At 28.7% G+C, this 27,130-nt stretch overlaps 1 protein-coding gene across 6 annotated transcripts in view; it reads left to right on the forward strand.

Moving 5' to 3' along the window:
• Positions 1 to 27,130, forward strand: part of LOC130678420 (protein kinase C-binding protein NELL1-like) — a 100,308-nt gene that overhangs the window by 46,206 nt on the left and 26,972 nt on the right. For all 6 annotated transcript variants that reach the window (XR_008991819.1, XM_057485600.1, XM_057485596.1 and 3 more), the window contains exon 2: positions 26,369 to 26,590. Coding sequence is in view for 5 of the 6 variants with exons in the window: in XM_057485600.1 (XP_057341583.1) it covers positions 26,369 to 26,590 (222 nt within the window). In the remaining variant the exon portion in view is untranslated. The remainder of the gene's footprint in view (positions 1 to 26,368; positions 26,591 to 27,130) is intronic.

Here is a 27,130-nt window from a genome sequence, read left to right on the forward strand (position 1 = left end):
TTAAAAAAAAAACGATTTTTCTCTTTTTTGATCGTTGATAATGATGACAAAATAATAATTTAATTAAATATTATTATTAATAATTGATAAGACTAGATAAGATATTATGTGTTTCACAAGGAGAAAAAAATTAACGGAACAGTTTCAATAAATTATTGGAATCATTCTTATAATAAATAGAAACCATTCCTAATATTTATTATGGAAAAAATATTTTTATAATTTTAGGAGTAGGTCTTAATGTATAAAAATTATTTCTCATGAACACCAAATTTATATTAGTATGGGATAGAAAACTGTTTTTTTTTCTCTCCGTGCATAAGCATTAAAGTCAAAAGTTTTTATTATTCCTTTATAATAGACATGTTTAATTTTGAATATTTTTTATCATCTTCAATTTTTAAAAAATAAATTTATTGGGAAATTTTGAAGATTTTTTTTGCCCGAAATTTTTTTTTAAATCTATTCTTAAAGAAAAATAAAATTTTTATTAAATACCTAATTTCGAATTGATATTATTTCTACAATTATATAAATTAAATATATATATATATATATTTAATTTTTCGCTAGATGACTCATGTCTGCATGCCTAGTAAAATATATTTTTTGTTAGCTTATCTCCTATTTTATTTATCCAAACATCTCTTTCCTTTATTTTCTTTCGTTAATTCATAGTCTCGGTACATCAACAAGATAGAATATGTTAGGGTACATAATATGTATGTTATATAGATATATTTACCGTATTATAACGCGATGAAGGTCGTAATTTTCAGACAATTTAAACGTAAATGAGATCTGATTGTCGACAGGTGTCCCCCCTGTTGTGCATGCATCATGTTGTACATTATACCCATATTTTATTTCATCCCTATGCTACGTAAATTTCTACATCTTGTTTCATCTTAAAAATCTATGGATGTTTCTCATAGAGAAGATTGCTCGAGTGATGACATGACCTCACATTATTCGGTTGACTTACGGTTACCAGATGAAAATATAAACTACACATGAAATGGTGAGAAATTTTTTTTTACCACTTTCAACTTACTACAAATCCACACTATAATTCTTAAGGTACTTATATAAAAAAATATTATTTATGTACAAAAAAATTTTATTTGTAAAAGTATAACATGTTAACACATGTTTTTTTAACCCATTTGTTTCATATATACTTCATATATTTGATAAAAAAAAAAATTCATAAATATATATATATATATAATAGCAGATCCCACCCGCTTCGCGGGGTAATAAAAAATTATACTTTATATTAATGGGAAAATTTTTTAAAAATAGTTGAATAATTTTTCCTAATTTTCTTCAAAAACTACATTTGAAAACGAAAATTTTGAAAAAAAGAAAAACGTCCTGATAAGTCACTTTTTGAAAAAGTTATAGCTTATTGAAAGAAAAAGCCTTTTTTTAAAATTCATAATTTTTTTTGGTTGGGTAAAAAAATTTGACAAAATTCTGAGAAATGTTTTTGATCGAGTAAAAAAGGAGACAAAATTTTCAGCCTAATCGAAAGGGGTCGGGTTCGAAAAGGGTCGATACAATGAAATTTGAAAAAATTTAGTTTTTATCATCAAAATGATAATGATAAATAGCTAAAAACCTTCTTTGAAATACGCAAAAGTTTATGGTGCAAATTTCGTGTCAAAATATTCAGTAGTTTCTGCGTGATAGGCGTTCGAAAAAAATACCTATAATTTTATAGAAATGGATATATATATATATTATAGTCGATCAAAAATAGTCAGAACAAGCTTTATTTTTCAAAATTCACGTTCAAATACAAATAACTACAAATAATTTTAGAATTTTTAACAATTCGAAGGCAATTCAAAGGAAATAAAATGATCTACAAAAAAAGTTATACGACATTTTGTGTTATGTTCCGTAGTTTTGCCTGAAAAGTAAAAAAGTATTGAAATTTACTATGAATTTAATTTTGACCTCGAATAACTTCTGAAAAGTCATAATTATCACGAAATTAGAAGAAACCTTTTTTGTAGAGCATTCAATATCTTATGAAATTATGTTACGTATTATCTAGTGAAATTCAATGTTATCGAGTTATAAAATTTCTAGCATGCTCAAATTTTTTTTACCATGTTATTCTCATGGAAAATAAAAAATTACGATGAGGAACATCTCAATAATAATAGGAGCTCAAATATTAACAGACGTTTTTTTCACCTAACTGAAATGTTTGAACCTGTGTGAAATTTTTTTTTTTTTTTAAACACCCTCATATGTCTATGTCGTTTTATGGATTTATTTTGTTATACGTAGTTTTTAATTCTTTTCATTTGATATTAGAAATGAAGAACCGGACAAAGTGTTAATGTATGAAAATAATGATATTGATCGAGTGTAAAAAAGTAGTCGATTGTAGAGAGTACCAAGTTTTTAAAATTAAAAAAAAATCTACTTAAATGAATTTTTCACTTTAAATCTGACAAACATAAATAAATCTTACTGGAGGAGATTACAATAGTTAAAAATCCATAAATGTAATAAATTATGAAAACATTTTAATTTCCGTAAGTTAAATAAGTGAAATAAATTATCGATGTGTCGACAGGGAAACGGAAAAGCATGAATTTAAGAACCCTGATTCGAAGCGTTGTTATCTCAGGGTAAAACCGTTATCGACTGGCTAGGAAATCCGAAATAAAAGTACTAGCGAAAAAGATAAAAAGAGACGGAAGAGAAGAATGAAAGATAAGACTTGTCTGAAGAAAATACACATTCACTTTGAATGGTATGACCTACTTAAATGCGCCTATTCTACCCTTTTCTCATCCCTTCTATTCTAAAGTTCAAAACCAATTTCTCACTTCTACCCCCAACTATTTTTATGTTCTTTGTCTTTTTGATCCTTGTCTTTTTTTTACTTCTCCACTTTCATTAATATTTTTTTTATATTTATACTCTTTTATGCATACATTTTTATTTTTTATATTTTTTTCCATTTAGTCTTTTAAAGTAAAAAAATAAAAATAAAAATTTACAGCAAAATATTAATATAAACTCTCGATTTCGTTTACATACGCCCTAAATAACGAGGATGCCATGACATAATTTGACCCCCTGGTTTATTGAAGCAGGTGGTACACGCAGGTAGATTTACAAATGATATAATTTACCACCTGGCGCAAGTTCGGTATTGTATGTAATAATGATAAAAAAGAGGACGTACTCGTGTGAACATCATTGAATATATAAATAATATTTGTTTAATATTTAACTATATTTATTCTTCAAATGTCATTCGACTTTAAAATATATCCTAAACGTTTTAATGAATTTGTTTCTTATATATATGTGATTATTTTATCATCTCAAGATTAACGTATGCACCCAATTCAATATTATTTGGAAATGGCAATTGATTATGCCAAAAAAAATTTTATTAAGTTATTCGAGTCAAATACGTATACTCTATTTAAACTTTGAGGATAAAATTTGTATCTCCCTTGTGATTTAAAATTTTTCAAATAATTCGGAAATTTACGATTAATTCAAATATTTGGATTTATTCGAAAATTCAAATAATTTGATTCGATACGAACGGTCCGTGTTAACATCCCATGAAAAAAAATTGTTAAAATAAGGTTGAAAAATGGTGACTATTTTGAACTTCAAAGCGTGACATAATGATGAACTTTTATGAAACTTTTGAAAATTCAAAAAAAAACAAATCAATGATTGACTCAATATTATTAAAATACGGTAGAAAAAAAGTTCAGAAATAGTTTAAAATCAGCTTTTTCTGACCGTATTTTGCACGAAAAAAAATGGAGAGTCGAAAAAAGTTTACAGAAGAGTCTAAAGTTGGTCATTTATACACAGTTAGAAATTTTGTGTTAAATTCAACACAAATCGTCTGTTGCAAACGGTCTACACATATTTTTGGTTAATTCAACACGTGTACATTGCGTTTGTGTTGATCTTTAACACAAATTTTATGTTAAATAAAATCGAACACATAAAGTCTGATCTTTTGACAGAAAATTTGTGTACATTTAACAGAACATTTGTGTAAATTTAACACATTTTTCGTGTTAAAATCAACTAATAAACACAAGCACATAACCTAACCAACTCAAGTATACTGATCTACCCTTAGTAGAACTTATGTCAATTTAGCGAACAATTGAACCATGTCTAAAAGATATGAAAGCTATCTAAATTTAATTGTAAAATGTATATATTTAATTGTAAATAAATTATAATCCACATTTCCCTGCAGACAATGCTGCTACAATTCTTTGCTTGGTTATAGTAATGAAAAATTGCGCGGAAACGTTTAGTCAAACGACACAAATTTTGTGTTAATTTTCGAATAACACAAGAAATGTGTTAAATTCTAGATTTTCTAATCATTTAACATAAGAAATCTGTTAAAGTAAAATAACACAAACGGTTTGTGTTGAATTAACAGATTTCTGTGTTAAAAATCAACACAAAATATCATTTTTACCTCCATACATGGAAAGAAATGTATGGCACTTATCACCGTACTCTTATACACTATCGAATTGAGTACCATAAGAATGGCGTATATCACCAAGGGTATGGTGATAAACGCAATACATTTATTTCCGTGTACCATGAGATGAAAATATGAAGTTCCAATTTACACTATCGTACAGTTTAAGAATCAACTTACAGTATTAATAATTAAATAAAGTACTTGTAAGTAATTAAACACAGAACTGAGTTGAAAATAATTAACAAAAAAATTTTTTATCAACTTCATATTGATGTATGCATAATATATCCCTTGGCAATGACAATTGATTATGCAAAAAAATCGATTGAGAAAAAAAACGATTTCAGAATAAATAGTCTTAGAAATGAAATCTCAAGTCCACGAGAGATCAATTGATCTCAGTTAAAGCTCAATAAAATGTAACTAGTAATTCCCAGTATACAGCCAGTCAGTGGCGGCTTTTCTCAGAAGATCTCGGAATTTGGCGAGTCGCCAATAAACGTTCGTTAGATCGGATATCCCGGTCTGGAAGCAATAATCATGCTCGAAAGCGTCGAGGTCAAAGGCGAATGCCGAAAAGAGAAGAGATGAAAAGAGAAGAGTAGACCAATATGACGGAGCAAGTCTATATATCCTATAGCCAAAACTTAGATTTTAACTATCCGTTATTTTACAACTCCTCAAAAAATTAACATCTGGGCAACGAGCCAGCTTTAACTATTCTCGAAAAAACCTCACATGGAGATTATAGATACGTCCCTTCCCTTTTAATTTTTAATCTTTCAATAAGCTCATTTTATATATAAGTTCATAAACTCATATAAAATATTACTTTCTTATTCATTGTAGAGCCTACTGTTTAGACTAAATAGTTTACACTTTTAATTATTACCATCGAGGATTATATAATTCAAGAATCTTTTTGAAGCTCTAGCACACACTGCAATCTTACAGCGTATTTTAAACCCAAGTCTTAAGTATAAGCTTTCAAATGATAGCTTGGATTGAAAAATTCAGTTGCCCTGAAGATGACTCGATACCAGAATTCGGCCTCGACTTTAAATCCCGATTAACAAACCACTCAACTGAGATTTTTAAAAAATTCAAAAGCAAATTTTTGGTTCTGACGTTTACTCAATGTTATCGTTTGTTACTGATTCAAAATCTATTGCATCCAGATGTAGATTTTACTTGACAAAATTGCACCTGACATTGACATTTGGTATGCGGTCAGTTGATCAATTGTCCAAAACACTCAAAATTTTTATAAATTTATTTCAACATAATCGAGTCCATTTGAAAGAAAAAAGGATATTTATGCATAACTAAAATATTTATTTTATTTTTCACAGTACTCTTATATCCCCGTAGAAAAAAAATTTTAAAGAAAAGTTTGATAAAGGGTTGATTATTCTAAACTTCGAAACAAAACACAACGATGAACTTTTTTTGAAGGTTTTTTAAACTTTTGAAAATTCAAAGGAAAAATCAATGATTGACTTGATACTATAGAAATATGCTAAAAAAAGGTGCCGCGACCGGTTACCCTCGGACAAAATAACCTCGACAAAATAACCCCGACAAAATAGCCTAGAACAAAATAACCTGGAACAAAATAACCTGGAACGAAATAACCTGGAACAAAATAACCTGAAAAAAAAATAACTTTGTTATAAAATAACCTAAACAACAATAACCTGAAAAATTCACATCAATCTATAACGATGAAATTCGTACTTGAAGGTTGTTGTTGTTCAGGTTATTTTATAACAAAGTTATTTTTTTTCAGGTTATTTTGTTCTAGGTTCTTTTGTCGAGGTTATTTTTTCCGAGGGCAATTTGTGACGGAACCCTAAAAAGAAGGTTCAAAAATAGTTAAAAATCAGTTTATTCTGACTCTATTTTGCACTGAAAAAAATGATAAAATTTATCATTTTTGATGGAATGTCAAACAAGTTTACAAAAAAGTATAAAAATATTCATTTATATTATTTAGTAAATTATTTCCTTCTTTGAATTTTCAGAAGTTTAAAAATCGTTTAAAAGAAGTTTGTCGTTGTGTCACATTTTGATGTTTAGAATAGTCATAGTTTATTTTTTACACGGGTCAAAAATAGACTTTTTGGACATTATAGTTATAGTCCGACCATCTGTCGCTAGCAATTAAACTACAAAGTTAAATAATTGACGTATTAATGAGAGCAAAAATTAAATAATAAATTTATTACTAAAAATTCTACACGTTTTATATTCCGCAAGTTGTTAATTTCCGTCAGTAGATTAAAATCTCTTTAAGTTTATCACCGAAAGTTTCATTTGTTTCCTAGCTTAGCGGTTTCAGGGTAACTTGTAAATTAGTTCTTTGATCGATCAGGCTATTTTCGACTCTGGGTCCTCAGATTGGAGTGTTTTTTATTTTACTTTATTATTTTTTTTTTTTTACTCAAGTCGTATAACGCCCAACAGTCTTGGTTGGGTGTCACGCGACGGCTAGACGCTCGACAATTTAAATCTAGCCCAAGTTACGAGCGTAAAAAAATAACTTGATACTAATAAATTTTTTTTTATTGTTTTAAATAAAATTTTTCATTCATGAAATTGGACACATTTTAATATGATGGCTACGGCTAAACTTTTATTATATATATATATTACATTTTCCACTTTATATAATTGATATAGATTTTTTAATGATATATCATTATCATGATGGCATAGGCTTGTCTCAGGGTCAATGAAGTACTTGAGAGTTTTAGTGATAAAAAAAAGTTTATAAAAAGTTCAAGAGTATAATCGTGATGATAAAGAATATTGAGAATGAGATTTTAATTAAATAATGAACTTGTGGAGCTCAGTGTTTCACACTTTTGTTAAATTCATCTTAGGCTTTCAGGTTTTTTATTTTTTTTTCTATCCTTCTTTTTTTGTCGCTTTAATACTTTCTGTAGGGTGCTTGTGATTTTTTTTCTCTTTTTCCACCTCCTCGTTTTTTTTCTACTCCTTGACACTTTTGCTCGTTCACGTTTTCTCATTCTCTGTGCCTCCTACTCTTTGCTTTCATAAAATTGATTTTTTCCGCTTAAAGGGGATCTTACCAAGTTCTGCTGGAGCATCAGTCGATTTCCACGGGGATCTTGTTGTATTACTGATAAAGATCTCAGTAAATAGAACGGAAAAAAAATAAGAATAAAATTTTAGTGATGAGAGGATGAAAAGAAAATAAGTAAAAAAAAATAAATAAAGAAAACATGGTCGAGGGTGATGTCCGAAGAATGTCACGAAGCAATCTAGGGTGATTCAAGTATGGTTGGATTCGTGATAAGTGGAGTAAGATTTACTGCGATTTTTTTTTTCTGATATTTTTTGTCATTAAATGATATCTAAGGGATTGAAAAAATATCTAATTGTTTTGCTGATAATAAATTATATTTATATCATATTACTTAACAATATTACACTGTAAAAAGAGCGGTGTTAAACATGGACAAAGGTGTAGGCGGTGTTAAAATACCGGTGTTATATCAGTGTAAAACAAAAATTCACGTATATAAATAAGAAAAAAAAATGTATTACACCAAATTTTACACCCACCATTTCAATCACCAATAACTTAATAAATTAATAAAAATATTGTTTATCTGCAGTGGTGCAGTGTTCGAATAAGTAAAAATATTCACAAAGTATTTATTTTAACACCACTTTCGATGTTGAAATTTAACACCAAAAATTTTAACACCTACACCGCCTGGACTTACCCCAGTTTTTTTTACAGTGTAATAATAATGATAAAATTAAAAATAAATATGTGACAAGAATATAAAAAAATAAAACTAAAAATATATCAGTAGTAAATAGTTGATATTTAGTTTGATCTACTTTTTTGTTCCTGATATGAAACTTTTGAACGAGTTACAAAAACACATTTATACATCATCGCATACTTGAAAATGCGACAAAAAGATAAAAGTTAAAAGTGTTGTCAGAATTGAATTGAAACAGTGAAAAAATGAGTAAAATAGAAGAAGGTATGGAATGTATTATGTAAGAGAATAAATAAAAGTTAAGTGAAAAGAGGCGTGTGTTGAAAAAAGATACTGAATATTTCTGATAGTATAAGTATAGAGTTGAAGTTGATCCAGTTGCTTTAGACTTAAAAGTTAAGAAAAGCATTACATTGTATTCTCGTACATTATCTGTCTATCTAGTCATAAAGTGTACTGAGGGAAAGAGGTAAAAGCTAAAGAGAGATAGACAATGAGGGTTTTAAGGGTATGTCTGTTTTATACATGTATGTAGATATATATATATATAGTAGGAGAGTGGTGGATATCCGGGTTTTCGCCGAGTTCACTGGCGCAATGCGGGGTAGCCAGACAACATGGCGCACCTCTTTCCCCTCACCTTCGATTTACTCACTCTTTCCCACTCACAACCCTCTTACTCTTTTCACCCTTATCTTCACCCTTCTCCTTATCCTGTCTCGCTTTTTTACTGACTCTCTTTTTCCCTCTAGAGTCAGGTTGCGCGAGGCCACGTGGGAATTATGCGTAACATTGCTGGCGTGCCACCGATAGTAAATTTTCACAAGGTTCTTTCTTTTACATTTTTACTAATTTTTTTTTTTATAGATATATATATAGTCTTTTCGACTTAATAATAAATTCAGATGTACTTCCGGTTTCGTGTCGGTAACGTTCATTCATTGCTGTAATATACTATAAATATATTGCTCTTAAAATATTTTTTTATGTTGGTCATACACAAATTGACTTGAAAAAAAGTACAAGTTTGGAAAAAAAAATATTTCAAGGTGATTACTGATATTTAATAACAGCAAAAGTAATACATTTTTGCTTGAAAAATTAGTTTTTGTAATTACAAAAATTAACTGATAAAAATAAAAAAGGTCGGTAATGAATTTAATTACCCAATAATAATCTGTATAAGCTATTAAATCGATAAGTATATTCTTCATTATATATAAGTATGAAAAAGTTGGTTGAATAATATATTCATACATTAATAAATATTCTAGAATGAATAAACTGATTAAATAATTAATTAATCGATAGAAATTAAAAATTCTCGGTCAAATAATCTCTTGATATCATGTTTTTTTTCTTTGTCGAAAATAATTATTTTTAATTATACATAGAGTTTTATTTTATATAAAACAAAATGACAATAAAAAATTTAGACAACGAATCCGATTTATTTTTACACGGAATTATATACGGGAAAAATTCGGCTAAAAAGTTGAAAATAATTAGAGAATGAATAAGTACACAGACATAAAGGATTTCTTAGCTCAAGAAAATTTTTTGTTGCCCCAAGAACCATTTTCTTTCTCAATTCATACATTGAAAAAAAAAATTTTTGGCACAAGAAAAATTTCACAGTACGAAATGAAAACAAAAATTTTCTTGGGACTAGAAAAAGTTTTTTGGTGGAAGAAATTTTTTCTCTGCTCAAGAAAATTTTCATTTTCAATTCATAATGCAAAAAATTTCTTGGGGCGAGTAAAAATTTTTTGTCCTAAGAAATATTTTTTTCTGTGTAATAAAAAAATTTTCTTGGGACGAGTAAATAAATACACAGTAAAAAATATTGTGTATCTGTGTTAAAAACGGTCCGTGTTAAAATTTTTGTGTTGATTATTTTGTGTCAAATCAACACAATTCTTTGTGTTACTTTAAAATTTTTAATCGATTTACTTTTCAACACTTTAAAAGTGTTACTCAGTATAAAAATCGATATTATCAACATTTATTAAGTGTTACTTTAACATCAACACAAAAAAAGTGTTGAAATTTTAACACAAATTTTGTGTTAAAATTCAACACAAATAGTCTGTGTTGAAAAATAACACAAAAATTGTGTGGACCGTTTCTAACACACAGATTGTGTTGATTTTAACACAATATTTTTTACTGTGTACTTGAAATTCAAAATGTATTTCAAGACTCGCGAATAAATAAATTTATAACTTATGAACGTGAATTTAAATAATTTCGTTCTTAAATATTTTCAAATGAAATATTGCTGCTTGATGAAACTTAATGGACGTGGCAAATTCCAATATAACTTCAATATAATTTTCGTCAATCGAAACCACCCAAGTAGAATGAAGATTTATACTGCTACGTCAGCTATCGAATTCTCTTATTATATTCTGATGGCTAAAAATAAACGATCGCGAATCATAAATAAAAAATTATATGAATAACAGTTTTATAATAATAATGTATTAATGTTCAAATTGAAAATAAGCAATTAATATTTATGAAATATAACGCATAGATAAAAGTTCTATCAAGAAAGTGGCCTCCGAAGTAAACGGATTGGGTGCAACAGGAAGCAGTAAATCCTTCGTCGAAGGTGTTCTATCTGTTCTTGACACTCTTGGTCTTGACTTTTACCAAAAATAGATCTTTAGACGCTTGTCGTTAAAATGTTAATTTAAATCCAGCAATTTTCGCACCCTTATAATTGTTTTTTATTATCGGAATAAAGTATAACTAATTATAATTAATATTCCCGTCGTATTTATAATCATACTCGTATACAATCCCCAATTAAAATCCATTTTACTCCGGCAATAATTTTTGCCGTCATTGCTATAAAGCATAGCCAATAAAATCCGCATAAAATTTATTATTTTTTTATTTTTCAATATTCTTTTATTAATAACCGTCTTTTTATATCGTTATTAATATTTACCGTACCGCCAAGTTCGAGGGCAATTGCAAATTCGCCGAAGTAGTTGGCCAGTGAACTGCGCGATTTGTCTCAGCTATTGAGCGTTAATGGCCGTGGTAATGGTATATATGACCACCGCGATGATGATGACAAAGACCACCAAGAATATTTTTTATATACATAACACTTTATCCAATCAGAAATATATATTGCCAATTGCGTTGCAAATTCATACATTAATATTGCCGCAGAAAAAATTGATATGTCATACGATACATTTATTTTTTATATCACTTTTAATACCTTTATAAATAGTATTTATAAAACTATAAAATCGTTTCTTTTATAAATTCATTTTGACTTTTAATTATTCATTTAAAATTTAATCTTTTCTTTTTTTTATGAAATTCAAGTCGAAAAAAAACAAGTTCACAAAAAAAAGAAATCTTCTGTATTTTATATAAAAATCTTTTAAATCTAAAATGAAATTTTTTTTTTTATGAGGTCACGAATTTTATTTCAAAATCAAAATTTTGAATTTTTATTATAATTTTATAATTTTCTTTTTTTTAGCTTTGATTTACATGGATCTCAAAAGATCTATATAGATCCAAGTAAAATGCCGGACTTAGATCTCCATAGATTGTAAATATTTTATCTCGAAGTGCATCAATATTCACTATCACTAATTATAGATAAAAGTTAATCCTGAGTAGATAATTTAATTCCGTAAATAAAGTTTTTCATTTATTTGATTTAAAAGTATAAATAAATTGAGTAATTGTGTTAGTATCAGAAATAGAACTCAAAATAATTGTTGTTCAAATACAAAAGACATGACTAAAAAATGATGTACATATTGTGGCATTTGATTGCCGATACGATCGAACATGGTTCATCCATTTAACTGATACTGACGATAGCAACTCAAGCGTTTGAATAATCTACAATTATCCAATTGAATTATTGAATCACGTTCCGAGCGACGAACAAACTTTTCCATCATTTATGTAACACAACAAAATTATTTTATTTTTTCAAGATCTTATACTCATAACAATTGTATTTAATAATCGTTATATTTTATAATCATTTATCATTAATTATTAAAATATGAATACCACGAATAGTTAATTGTCAATTTTCATTCACTAAAAAATATGATCGGAAATAAAACCGTCTGCGGAATAAAATTTTTTGAATCATTAATTATTTTTTTTTTGATTCATTTCTAATTTTGATATCGAAACATTTTTAAAATTACACGGAAAAAAATTTACTGTTGCTGCAACAGAAAAAAATCCTGTGCCTGCAACAGGATTTCCGCACAAAAAAATATATAAATAACATATGTCCCATATAGTCGATACATTGATGCATATATGTCACATATATAATTTTTCGTGTGGGTTTTATCACGTTGCTGCAACATGACCGATTTGTTGCAGCTGCAGGAGAATCCTGTTGCTGCAACTGGATTTTTTCCTGTTGCAGCAACAGTAAATTTTTTTCCGTGTACTTTCGTCGCTAAAATTAAATCTTTTTATGAATTACAAAAATAAAACAGGAAAATGAACTGAAGAAAATTTATTCAAATTGAAAGATTATAGGTCAGATGTAATAGAACAATAAAAAGTTTCTTTGTTGTTCAGTGATAGGCTATAAACCTACGGGTTACGGTGTACCATCTTGGCTCATAAATACTTTATTTACCATACAATGATGATAGTTTTGTGACTATATTTATCAAGTCATAATAGAAGCTGTATGTATAGAAAGGGCCAACTGTCCTCGATGGGACAGAGAATAGAATGTCGGGGGTGGTTTGTTCCCCTGGGATATTCTGGCACGCGGCCACAAAGGGCACAAAAGACTGGGAAATGGTGAGCGAATTGCTCATTATCGAATGCGGTACCCAAGTTCCTCGGGGATTCAAACACACCCGTTCGACGAATAGGGAAAGAAAAGAAACCGCCCTAAGATTTCGTTGAATTGCGAATTAAGGGTGACAGCCGTAGAATTACAGGAAAATTGTCTTTTCCTCTTTCATCTCTATTCACACTTTTCATCCATTTTTCATCGTTTTAATGGATTCACTATTCCGTACATTAATCGTGCGGATACTTAAGTAACCATAAAAGGATTTTTGAATTTAAATAGCCGTATTATACATTTTTTTCATAAAATATTACAATATTTATTATTTTTATTCTCAGTGTGATTATGAAAATAAGGATTCTTTAGCATTATAGATAAATAACGGATTGTTGAGGGGTAGGAAAATGTTGGGATCATCAAATGTGCATAGGGGCTTTATGTGTACTTTATTGTCCCTCGAGAACTTTCGGGTTTGCCGCCTTCTGACTGTTACATTCATCGTCACACACGGGGGTTATTTAAACCGGAGAAAATAAACATCAGGCAGAGCTTAGTTACGCAGCAGTGATTCGTAAGAAATTTGTTCGAAACATTTTGAGGGTTATCGTTAAAGGACTTACTTATCAGACCTTTTTATCTATTTGTTCTACATTGAAATACTTTTTTCATCTCATAATGATAGATTGATAGCTTTTATTTATTAAACACGATTAAAATGAAGGTGGGACTTTTTTTTCAGCGTTATACGAAACTATTATTATTAAATGTCAATTTTTTGACACATTATTTTTAGACAAGCATTGACGTTGTATTTTTTTTTTTGTTATAAATAAAATTGTAGTACAAAAATAAAAATTTATACTGAGACAACTCTCCCACACATGTGCCGCTTCTATTAGAAATATTTAAATCACATTTTCTTTCAGTGATTCTAGTCATAACTTTTTTTATATTAATGTATATTTATGGTATTATTATCTAAAAATAAGATTTCTTCAATCTATTTACTGTAATGTATGTTTTAATATGATGGATCAAAATTGAGTTCTTATTGTTAAATATTTTTGGAAGTGTCTCGCCCCCTTAAAAATACCAGAAGCAACATATGGTTTTTTTTCTGAATTTAAAAAAAGTTATTTTTTGTTAATATTTAAGAAACTAGAACAATATGTTCTAATACAAACAATAACAAAAGTTTACAATTTTTAGATAATTTTGAATTTTTTTATAAACAGGGGGGGGGGGAGCAAAAGGGGGTAGGATATGCAAAACGGTGTACCCCTGAAATTTTATTTTAAAAAAATTTTATATTTTAAATGGTTTTTAAATATTCCAAAATCACTTTTGTAAATATAATTGAGCGTTATTTTGAATATTTTTTGTTAAACTTTTTCAAAACTCAATTGTCAGTTGAAAAATATTAATGACGTTTATTTTATGATACAAACTATTAAAAATTTGTTTTTCTTCTTTTGTATCCAATAATCATGTAAAATATCATTTTTTCTCATGTAAATTACTTGCAAAAAAATTGAACTTAATGAAATTCATTTAAAATCCAGAATTTTTTTTTTTTGACTTTTTTTAGGGGGTACCTCATTTTGACCGCAGAAATGAAATATTTTTCAACGGTAACTGAAAATTTTTTTTCTATTTACTTTGAATTTCATTAAAACAGAAATAATATAGTGTATTTGAGTCCTCGAAAATTGGGTATTTTAAGTACCCCCTTTTGCCCCTCCCTCCCCTAAATATTTTAATAGAAAATTTTTGGATTTAATTTACGATTTTTGAATTTTCTTTCTATACTTAGAAAATTAAAAAAAAAATCGAAAATATTTACGCTTCTCGGTATGATTCAAATAATTTTGTATAAAAATTTTGAGCAACACAGTGTGCAAATTACACCAAGTAAAGAGTTTTTCTCCATTATCTTAACTTAAAAAAACTTCGCTCGATACTTACATCAGTTCACTGATAGAAATATTTCTTAGCATTTGAAGAGTTTTTAGTATTTAAGAAACGATTCCTTAATATTTATGAAATTATGTCTTAAGAAATCATTTCTTAAATACTAAGAAATCTTTTTAAATGCTACAAAATTCTTTTATCAATATTATTTTTTACATTTTACTTTACTATCAATGTATTGCAATAATAAATATATTTTTGTGATAAAAATATTTGAGTTTCTTACTCATTTTCAGTTCGTTGAGTATCAGTAGCTCTTTGTAATTCGTAAAAGCAGAAACAGTACTTTAATATACGTTTCAGGGGACAAAAAAATTCACCCTAACATCACTTTTGTCTGTCCCTAAAACGTTTGATTGTAAGTGGTGCGTTTAAAGAGCACTTGAACCCTCATATTTTCGAGTCTTAAACAAAGGAAGATAAATCAGTATTTAGACAAAACGTACAAAACTAAGAGAAACTTGTATTATATACTGATGTGACTTATTATCCAGATGAATAAATAATTCAGCAAAGTGTTAATTTGTTACAAACTTTAAGACTGTAGTGACTAAAAACATTATCAGACTTCTGTTTCTCTGAGCAATTATTCTTTGTGACATTTATTTAACCATCTGCAATAATATTAACGTCTCTTCCTTGAAGTAATGAGCTGAGATACGTTTTTCCCGTTAGTCTGTCATTCATTTCATTTTATCTATCGGATCATTACCACGACATTGTTGATATAAAATTTTTTACGGCTCTTTACTCTTTTTCATTTAACTATTTTTATCTTTCTTTTGTCAAGTATTTACGATTTGTACTTATTTACGTACTTTGAACTGGCGCCAAAGTGTCCAGACATTCATCCCCCGATCAAATCAATTTCACACTAAACTAGATTACGTTGACAATATATTTTTTATATTATTTATGAAACTTTTTCTTTAAAGTTAATAGTGAATTAATCAGCGGCTTTGAGAAGCATTCAAACGCGTCGATATTTCATCTTTGACTTACCTTTCATAATGTCAAAGTACTTTCGATTATCGATAAGTTATAAATAATTTTTGCTCTACTATCCATTTTAATTTTTTATTTAATAATCGTTTTATATCTTTTCGAATATTTTACATTTCCGTGTGAAAAGTAAAAAAATTCCGGAAATATTTAAAAATTTTTGCATGAAGAAATTTTGAATTCGAGACAATTTAGAAATTCGAGTTAAAGTTTTTTTAAATAAAATTACAAAAATAATTATTGATTCGGAATTTATTACTTTCTATCCTTTTCAAAAACGAATAAAAACTTTGAAAATTAATTTTTTAAGAATAAATTCAAAAATAGATCACACAAGAGTTTAAATACTAAATCAATAATTGTTATTTTTATCACTGAATTTTTCGAAGATCATAAAGTTCGAACTTATTGTTGAAATAGATCGTGAAATTTCAACTTAATGTCATAAATTTTTTGAAACGAATTTTTTTTTACACGAGTTATTTATAAATTTTAATTTTAAATATCCAAGTACTTTTATTTAGAATTTTTCTAATTATCTCAGTTAACAAATCATAAATTCAATAATTTCTGGTGGTAAGTTTGTGGCATGATGAATAGAATAGACTGCAAGAGACGGTATATGTATCATTAAGATTCGTCAATTGTATTTGATGGTGGGTAAAAGACTGTGTCCTGACAGGTCATGCATCCACTACAGACTACAGAACAACGACAGTACCATTCGAGTCAGTTGAGATTTAATTTGCATATTCATTGGATATTGTCCACTTGGAGGTAATTTCCGCGCCTGCCAGTGACATTAGCATTAGCTCGAGTAATAATATTTCCATATATTGTGCTGAGCCTTGTGTTGTTTTGATATGCAATGCCTGGGGTATATTGTTCAGAAACACTCGACCAATATTTGTCATGGTGCATTTTAACTCTTTCCATTCAGCCATTAATTAAATTTTTCTGAATTATTTTACACATATTTAAATTTCGCGCGAAAATACTAAATTTTTCATACCAACTTTTTGGATATTTTGAAATTAAATACTGATTTTTTTTATCAATTAAAGACAACAATTCTTTGATAAACTCAAAAAATTTAATTACATTAATTTCTTATTGATAAAAAAAAATTAAAATAAAACAAATTTGATAAAAAATTAAATTTTTGACTTCAAACCCTGATTGTCTGAATTAAAAATAATTAAAAAATTTTGAACGCCTATTTTATATACTGTAACAAATTGGGAGTGATTACGGATTTTAATTAAATCCGAATATACTCCGTCATTCGAAGTTTTAAACAAAATCACTCCGTATATAGAGTGAAAAGGGAGTTTGTTTTTTAAACGGAGTGATTTGAACTTCATTTCAATCTGCATTCACTCCAATTAAACTCTTTTAGGAGTGAATTTCACTTCGAACCGGAGTTTAAATATTTAAATAGACTCCCCTTCTAAGTGAATTTTACTCCGCGAAAATTAAATAAATAATCAATCATTCGCTCCGGATTTAATTCACATTCACTCCGCAAATTTTTCAGTGTAGAAATTTTAAAAATTATTAAATCTATTAATCTTCTAGTCGAAAATATAAATTAAGATATTAGTCCAATAAAAAATCAATATTTTCTAAGATTTGATTCGAGATTTTATGGGAATTCAATGCTACGTAAACTTCAATAATTAATATCTCAGAAAATATCAATCTTAGTGATTTGGTGCTCAGAACCTTTTTTGTAGGAAATTAAATTTCCTGCAAAATTGTCTTCTACATTTTTTCTGTAGTTCTTGTTGTTTATGAGAAAATGAGAGAAAACACGAGAATTCTATGAAAAAATTCGGTTTAGCGGTCCGTACTACCCCACCCGTATAAGTTACCACTTCGCGACAATGGGCTTTTTTGTAGAGCATTTAATTCTGAAAAAATCCCGACTTTGGGCGAGATGATATCATAAAATTCCGCGGAGTTATAGAAGTTTAAAAAAATAAAAACCCAAGTTTACGTGTATTTTAAATGGGAAATTTCACCTGCTCTGGGAAAGTACTTTATATTAATATTAAGGGCTCAAACTCTCAGGGAATTTTTTTCGGGGGTATTTCCAACAAAATTTCGGGATGGGAGTAAAAAAAAAAATTGTCGCAAAAAAAAGCAGTCTAATATATAACATACATATACTATTAAACTATTGTATTTTTATGTCGTTTGTTCAACCACTATATATATACTATTATGTAAAATTATGTATTTTGGGTGGCCGCATGGAGTTACGATTCTATGGCCAATTGTATAAAAAAATAATAATAATAATAATAAATTAACATAATAATTAACAATTACTATTTATTTTCGTTCTATTTTATACTCCAATAGATATAATTTAATTAGTGGATATATTTGTACATTAAATGGTAACCCGAATTAAAACCATTGGCATGGAAATTCCGAAATAACAATACTCGACTTGCATAGATACTATTAGTACGCTTTAGCAACAAACAATTTCGAATTTAGTGAAAAAAACAATAATAATAATAATTAAAGCTGCATATTCGTGTGTGAAATTGCTTGGTCATCATTGCGGAATAACAAGAAAATAAAAAAAAAGTATTTTATATGTACAGAGAATGTATGTAAAAATAAAAATAGTATAAAACTAAAATTACATTAGGGTCACACGTCACTCGTCACTCGATTTTACTCTTTGACCAATAAAAATTCATAGCGTGCTCAATGTCTCTTTAGGTCGTTGTGCGTTATTCAATATTTTTTTTATTTTTCTTACAAGTTGAATCACCTTTTATTTCAATGATTTCCACTATTCATATTTGTTATCGTGACTCTACCAACCGTACTTGCGTGTTATTGCATAATTATTATTGATCTGCGTAAATATTTTCATGTTACATTATTTTTAAAATAATCTAACAGACAGTAATAATAAAAAAATTTTTAAAATGACTCAGAGAATATAAATAATAAGTATCATTATTCAATGATTTGTTTAAATATTTATTTTCCCGATCTTTTGTATGTTTATTTTATTGATATTACAAAAAAAACCTTGAATTTTATAAAGAATTCTGGATATTTATTAAAAAAAAAAAATTCGTGACATAGACGGAATTATTTCACGTGTTCACAAAGTTCCCTGTTTCAATAATACGTTTTTTATCGTGAATTCCAATGAAGTAATGTACTTGAATTATAAAATAGTACTCGTACTAGTGAACGGAGATAAAGAGAGAAAGAAAAAAAAATTAAATGAGTTAAAAAAAAAAAAACTGGTGAATAAAGAATAAAGCACTGATAGTTTATTTATTATTCAAGTGTTTTTTTTTTAAACGATGACTTTTAAACGGCTGGTGAGAATGATAAAAGACTATCACGATCGCGTGATCACAAATTATATTTGTAAACCGATTGTTGAATATGATTTCTAGGAACGCAATTGTCTTTGATACATATTTTTGTAGCTATTTATATGAAAGTGATAAAAATCTACCTATATTGATATATTTTTATATTATGTTTATTTTAACCTGATTACTTAATGAACTTTTCATCCGGTAATAAATCGTTTAAAAAATTACTTTATTATTTTTTTATGAATTTTTTTAAATATTTACACTGGAAAAAATTCGCGGATCGAACGCGGATTAAAGCCGGAGTGAATGCGGAGCGGAAATAAAATCCAGACGACGGAAATCACCCCACTGACAAGACAAACTCCCTATTTATTACATGTGCAAAGTGATTTTTTTTTAAGAACTTCGAAACTTCGAGTGACGGAGTGAATTCGGATTTAAACAAAAGCTCAGATATGATCCTGAAGTGAGCAGACAATTGACAACTTTCGAATTTTGTTTTCAACCATTTAATTTAAAAAAAAACAACTAAAAATATGCACATGTAGAAAATTAAATAAACTATAGGTGCAATTTTAAAAAATATTTTTATTTTGTAATTTATCGTTTTTAAAAAAATCCAAAAATTTTTAGAAGTCGGCTAACTTCAGTATCATTATTCAGTTAAAAAATTATGTAAAAGATATGGATTTATTATTTTATTTTATTTTTTTTTTTATAACTCCGATAAGGATGTATTGAGAGAATAAAAGAAAGGGAAATGAGGTGAAAGCATGACGACGTGCGAAAAGCACCCTGTCGAGTAACATCTCGCGATTGCACATTGCGATACAAAAGCTCCATGATTGAGGAAGAGATTAGCCTTGAGGCAGCTTTTGTGGCCTTGCTACTCTTCACTCGTTAGAACGGTTTTTGTCTCATTTTACCAGCCAGTAGTATCCGATTGTACTGTAAAATTGTAGTGGAATTGCTTTTTCTCTCTACTGGAGCTCTTGATACATCTATAGGTATATATATATTCTTAACTTTCCCTTACATTACGAAAAGAATAAAAAGGAAAAGCCAACTGACAAGCAATTTACTGACGAACTGGCGTCGTGGCTGAACCATCAACAGTCATGATTTTTTATATGGATGTGATGCTTTAACAAGGACGCGAAACTCGTCTCAGACAACTATATATTGTTCCAATCAATCTCTTATTGTCGAAAATTATTACCATTTATTGTTACATATTGTATGCAATGTTAATGAGTAAACATAAACACATAGAGTACGTGAATATACAAAGTCAAAGTCGACGACCGGTCGATCGAGTTAGCTTCGACCTTGACCCTGACTACTCGACTCATACTGGTACACAACCGTCTATCATTATACCTACAGGAATCCAAGTAGTTCCCAGCGTTTACTTTTTCATAACTTTTACTCTACCTCTCATTTTATTTATTCAATTCAATAAATTTATTATGCAAAAATACTTAAGTCCCTAATTGCTTTTATTTATTAACCCGTCTTGAGAACCGAAACTCTGTTTAAGGAATAAAGAAAATTAATGAGTAATTGACGTAGAAAAATTTATGAGATTTACCCACGTGTTGAAAATTTTTTAAGTACTAAAGATTTTAATATCCGATCATTGTAATTAAAATAAATATTTAAATTAAAAAATTCTTTTTTTTCTGGGCAGTAGAAAATTTTTTTTAAATATCAGCATAAATATTTACTAATAAACTTTGACATTAAAATAACTTATTGCTTAATAATTCTATATGTATGTGAAAGTTTGTCAAAAACTTTTTTTAAAATCATGAAATATTTTTTATTTCAGAGAAAATAATTAAAATATTTAATAAATAATAATTTACTGGACACTAGGTAAAATATATAATTTTGTACTTGACGTAAAATTAAATACAAAATAATACGAATGCTGTATAATATTTTTTTGTCAGATAAGGTAAAAGTCCCTATATCCGCTCAGTACCATGAGTCGCTCACTTTAACTGTTTAAGGCGTTTTTCTATAATTTTTATTTTTAAAAATTACAACTAAAAATATTATTATTGATAAATAATTATTTGTGAATCTAAATATATTAACATATGACGTATCAAGTTATTTTATAATAGATTATAAATTTAAATTAAATGACTATTTCAAAATCGCGCTCAGCCGGGCATTTTTACTTTAACGTTCATTCGTTAGATTAAATTTAAGTTACGTCAAATTTTTTAAGAATTGTTATAAGTATATTTTATTAAATACATTTTCAAAATTCATGAAATTTTATATTATGAAAGAATAAAGTAGTATAATTTATAAATTATTTGTCCAAATCAATAATCTTATCATAGTTTAATTGATATTGTCTTTGAGCGACTATAGGGCCATGTGTTGGTCGAGTAATGGTACATCACAACTTTTAGTGAGCGACTATGGGTACACTCAAGGACCTTGTTTTAAAAATTAATAATAATGAATTATCAACATTATTCTTCAAACTTAAATTTTATTTTAATACTCGAAACTTCAAAAAATAACTATAAAAAAAATCTGGTTTTTCATTTTATTCATTAATTTATATTGAGTGATTTAATCTCACTCCAATGAAAAGTGAGCGGGTATAGGTGCTTTTATCTTATATATTTAATATTAGAACAATGTGAAAAAAAAAAAAAAAAAAAAATAGTATGTAATAAATAAAAATTTATACGATAGAGTGTTTGATTAAATGATGAAGAATAATAATATATTTCATGTATTATTTCGACAATATGATATATCTTTAAGACGCACTTTGCACGTGTCGAAACCGCAATTTGAGGTAGGGAGAAACATGGAAGCTTTGTCGTAGGGTATTGATCGATAGCATTCGGGTGTGAACCCTCGTACTACCTTTAACGAAAAGTGGAATAGAAACTTATTCTCATAATATTCGAGAGCGTTAAAGTTGAGGGTGAAAAATGCATTTGCGAGATATCTACTCTTCTTGATATGACAAATAGACGATGACACGTCAGACTACAGTGTACAAGTCCCCAAACTCATCGAGATACGCCAATTAAATTACACGAGAATAAAACCCATAACTATATATTTTTATTTCTTTGTCATCAGCTCTTTATCCTATTCAATTTTCAGATCATCATTATATATATAGTTAACTAATTATACATATTTGGTTACAGTTTATCTACTTATTACACTGTAAAAAATCGGAAGTGAATCCGGATTTTATTTCAATCCGAATTCACTCCGTCACTCGGAGTTCCAGAGTTTAAAAAAATAATCACTCCGCATAAGGAGTAAATAGGGATTTTTTTTTGGGCGCAGTGATTTCGGAGTGACGCGAATTTTATTTCAATCTGCATTCACTCCGGTCCGGAGTTTTAATACTTAAATAAATTAATATTTAATAGAAACAGCTGTTAATTAGAAACATAATTATTTAAATAAATAATTCATTCAGATGTTAATAATTAAACTTAAAATATTATGTTTTTAATTTATAAAATGTTTTAGTAACTCACTAAATTATAATTTCATATATACACTGTAAAAAGAACGGTGTTAAAATGAAATTACACCGCTGTAGGAGGCGTAATTCGGCGGTGTTAAAATACCGGTGTAAAAGCGGGGTAAACTGCGTCCGCTCAGAGTATTAACATTTGGAAGCTAATAAAATGCAAAAAATATTTTAATACACACACACGTACACACATATGCACACATTCTCAAAGTAAAATATTTCAACACCGGTAAAAAATATTTACACTGACGGCGGCGTTATTTTCACACCACTTTCGGGGTTAAAATTTAACACCGCCAATTTTAACACCTACACCGCTTGGACTTACCCCGATGATTTTTTACAGTGTATAATACATAGTGGAAATGTAAAATTATTGAATAGCTATAGTGACACAGTTTTTATGGGAATATTTTATATTTCGGTACAATATGAAATATTATCTCGTGGTACGATTGATGTAAATCATACGACAGTTTGTGACTCAGTGGAATTATATTTTTTCAAAATTTATGATCAGCTGCTTATAATTTTTAAAAATCATTTTGCGTGAATATATGGAAAGGGAGCTCGTAATTATTTCCGTACTCAATATAAATGTCAAAATATCATAAGCTCACTATTTATTAGTAATTTTTTTTATAATTAATATTTTCCGAAACTTCCCTTCGAAGTGAAATTCACTCCGAAGAAATTAAATAAATAAAAAATCATTCACTCCGCGTTCAGTCCGCAAATTTTTCACAGATTACTATTATTATTATTATTGTATTAAATAGTTAAAAGTAAGTAGTTATAATAAGTAATTTGAGAGTAGCATAAAAATGTTAAATTGTGCAATGAGCAATAAGTGGACAAGACCCACGTACACGGTTCGATAGCCCCGTCGTCGCGACGCCCGGCAGTCTGCCATCATCCTGTTCCTCTTCCGTTTCATCCCGCATCTTCTTCTCTATACTTTTCTCGTCGACGCCGGGCGCGACGTTGTGTAAGCACAGACGCATGACGTAACGCTGACGAAGGATGATACCGACTTAGAAAAAGAGTAGCATATCACTTGAAAGCATTAGTTGGAGTAGTAAGTAGTAGTAGTAGTAGTAGTAGTAGTAGTAGTAGTAGTAGTAGCAAAGCAGATGTAGTAAAGTATTGATAGCTGGCATAGTTGTGGTTGTAATAATTATAGCAGTTGTGGTGAATGTATATATAGTAAGCAGTAGTAGTATAGTAATCGTATCTACCCTGTCATTAATTTACCAGACGATTTACTTCAGTTACAACGCGTAGCTAAAGCTCGGCTTTGTCGCCCAACGAATGAGACATCCGTAAGGTACCGATGAAATACGAGGGCTCAAAAGGGCTTCTCTTTTCTCTTTTTCTATTCCCTTGTTCTTATTATTCTTATTCTGTTGTTGCTGCTACTGCTGTTTCCCTTTCGCTACACATGGTCTGAACTTAATTGGCACAAGAAAAATTTACAGAAAAGAAAACGTATGGAGTTGAAACTGCAATGTTGCTTTCAAGTATAATTTAATTAACAGAATTACGAATTTAATATTTTTATTTAGTTTAAACTTTAATGAGACATTTGATAGTTTTATTTTCATATATTTGGAAATCTATTTTATGGAGAATGAAGTAGATGCAAATAATGGATAATTTTTTTTTTAAACCTGAGAAATGAACTTATGCGCTTCTGTTTTTTAAATCAATACGAGAAATAGAGTATAGACACTAAAACTTTTTTTTCATGTCCTTCGGCGGGTGCACTTCGACACTTAAATGTAGTTGTAACTGCCTCGACTTCACGTGTACGACCTCGTGAACGGCCAATGCCACGGTAGAGTTCGCTGCTTCTTCCCGTGAACATCGTTTAAGTTGTCACTCATTTATTACAATATGTTATTTAAAAAAACATTGTTCAGATACTTTACAAGTGTCAAAAAAAGTAATAATTATATTGTTATACAATTAAAAATAATTCAACAGGAATAACAATTACCCTAATCTATTTTTTTTACTTCCAATAATATTTATATTAAATAAATATTGTATGATTGGACAATTATTTAAATTAACACTCAATAGTCACACTTCTGACATGAGAATCATAAAGGTCACAAGGGGTTTATAGGCCCCAGTCGAAATTTAGAGCCCATTTTGAACCTTCTAAAGTAGGGTCTATTTCGGACTTGGAGGTTCAAAATAGAGTCTGTTTTCATGTTAAATTAGGTCCGATTTTGGTCCCTGAAGTGCTACAAATTTCCGTTTTCCACACTTTAGGGTTCAATATAGGATCTGATGAAAATTAAAATTAGGTCCTATTTTGAACTTTGGGCCCTATTTTATGGTAATAATAATAATATTCATATTATTAATATCATTGGCATTATTAATATTATGATTAATAATAATCTATTGTTACTCTGGATTTTATTTGCATTTACAATGGTTAAAATAATTTCAATTAAAATTATCAAAATATATAGCAAATGCTGTTAATAGTTCAATTTTTTATAATAAATTAATAATAATATAGGAATAATCATAATAATAATAATTATTAATTTTATATAAATTTCGTTGCATGTCAAAAAAATAATGCTTGCAATAAATTTTAAAAAATCTTTAATTTTTTATATCATCATAAATAATTTAATTATAATGAATCGAAATTTATTACGGGACTAATATTGTCGGACTTGAAGGTTCAAAATCGGACCTCTCAGTGAATGTTCGGACCTCTGGGTTCAAAGTCGGAGCTAGAGGACTACAAGGCTCTCAATCGGATCTATTTCGGGCTAGAAGGGCCTATATAGGCTCTAAATTTCGACTCGGGCCGGACCCTAGAGTCTTTGTTCAGTTGTAGAAATTAAAGTTATGACAAAAAAAAGGAGTGAATTCAAAGTGATTACGGATTTTATTTCAATCCAAATTTACTCCGTTACTCGGAGTTCCGAAGTTTTTAAAAAAATCACCCTTCATACGGAGTAAATAGGGAGTTTTTTTTCAGCGAAGTGATTTCAGAGTGATCTTTTTAATTTTATCTAAGTCCGCATTCGCTCTGATTCGGAGTTTAATATTAAAATGAACTCTTTTTAGGAGTAAATTTCACTCCAAGGTGACTAAATAAACGTTTTTGGCAAATATCTCTATAAATATTGAGTTATCAAAAAAATTGCCAGAGATCTATTTTGCAGAACATAAAATTCTTTACAAAAAAGGTCTCTTATACTTTTTTTTACCACTAAATATTTACTGAGATATTTTGAGTTTAAACTTCCAAGGATTAGATCTAGTGAAGCATTGACTGGAATCTTGTGGATTCCATATGACTATTAAATATTAATATGAACATATATTTTAACGATTTGCAATAAAAAATTCAGCATTAATAATGAATATTTATTATTGCAGTTATGGGAGCGACGAGCGACAGTATAGAGGAGGAAACGACGAGTCCAGCATCCGCTGCAGTGACTGAAACGACGACAGTGACCGTAGTTAAAACGAGAATCGGAAATGATATAGGGGGTAGTATAGACCTTTTGGCAGCTTTGCAACTGCACAATACGACACGCCAAGGCGTGACACAAGTACCCGGCCTCGTTAGACTGAAACCTGCATATTATCTCGAGGGTAAGTGTACCATTTTTTACATATATTTACTATCCCTATTTTTATTTGCATTGGTCATCGCTATAATTTTTATTACCCTCAAAATATAGACCCCAAGACACTCAGGTGCTTAGAAACTAATAACTATTGTCTATAAATTCTAAAAACTTCCCCATTCACGCAACACATTTCGCAGAATATATAAAAAAACTCCGGAGGTTGTCTAATTATTTTTAACTCCGCCCAATTACTGGCTTACGATCATCAGGAGGATCGCGTGTTTCATTATGGGGTGTAATGTTCGACATGGGTATCAAAAAAATAATATCGTCTCAAGAGGGATTAGTAAAAAAAAGTCTCAAGGTCATTAGCCGTTACTTCAAAGGTTAATAAACTTTTGGCTGAACGTCGTATCGAGGCCTTTTTATTTAATATACTATTCATTAACTAATAATTCAAGGAAAGCTAAATTTGTATATTGTGTTATAAATATAGAAGAGACTGAACGCAAAATGTGATAGAAAAAAATGTATGGATGCTGCTGAACTCTATCTATTTTGA

This window comes from Microplitis mediator, chromosome 2 (assembly GCF_029852145.1).
Source record: "Microplitis mediator isolate UGA2020A chromosome 2, iyMicMedi2.1, whole genome shotgun sequence".
Taxonomy (NCBI): Eukaryota; Metazoa; Arthropoda; class Insecta; order Hymenoptera; family Braconidae; genus Microplitis; species Microplitis mediator.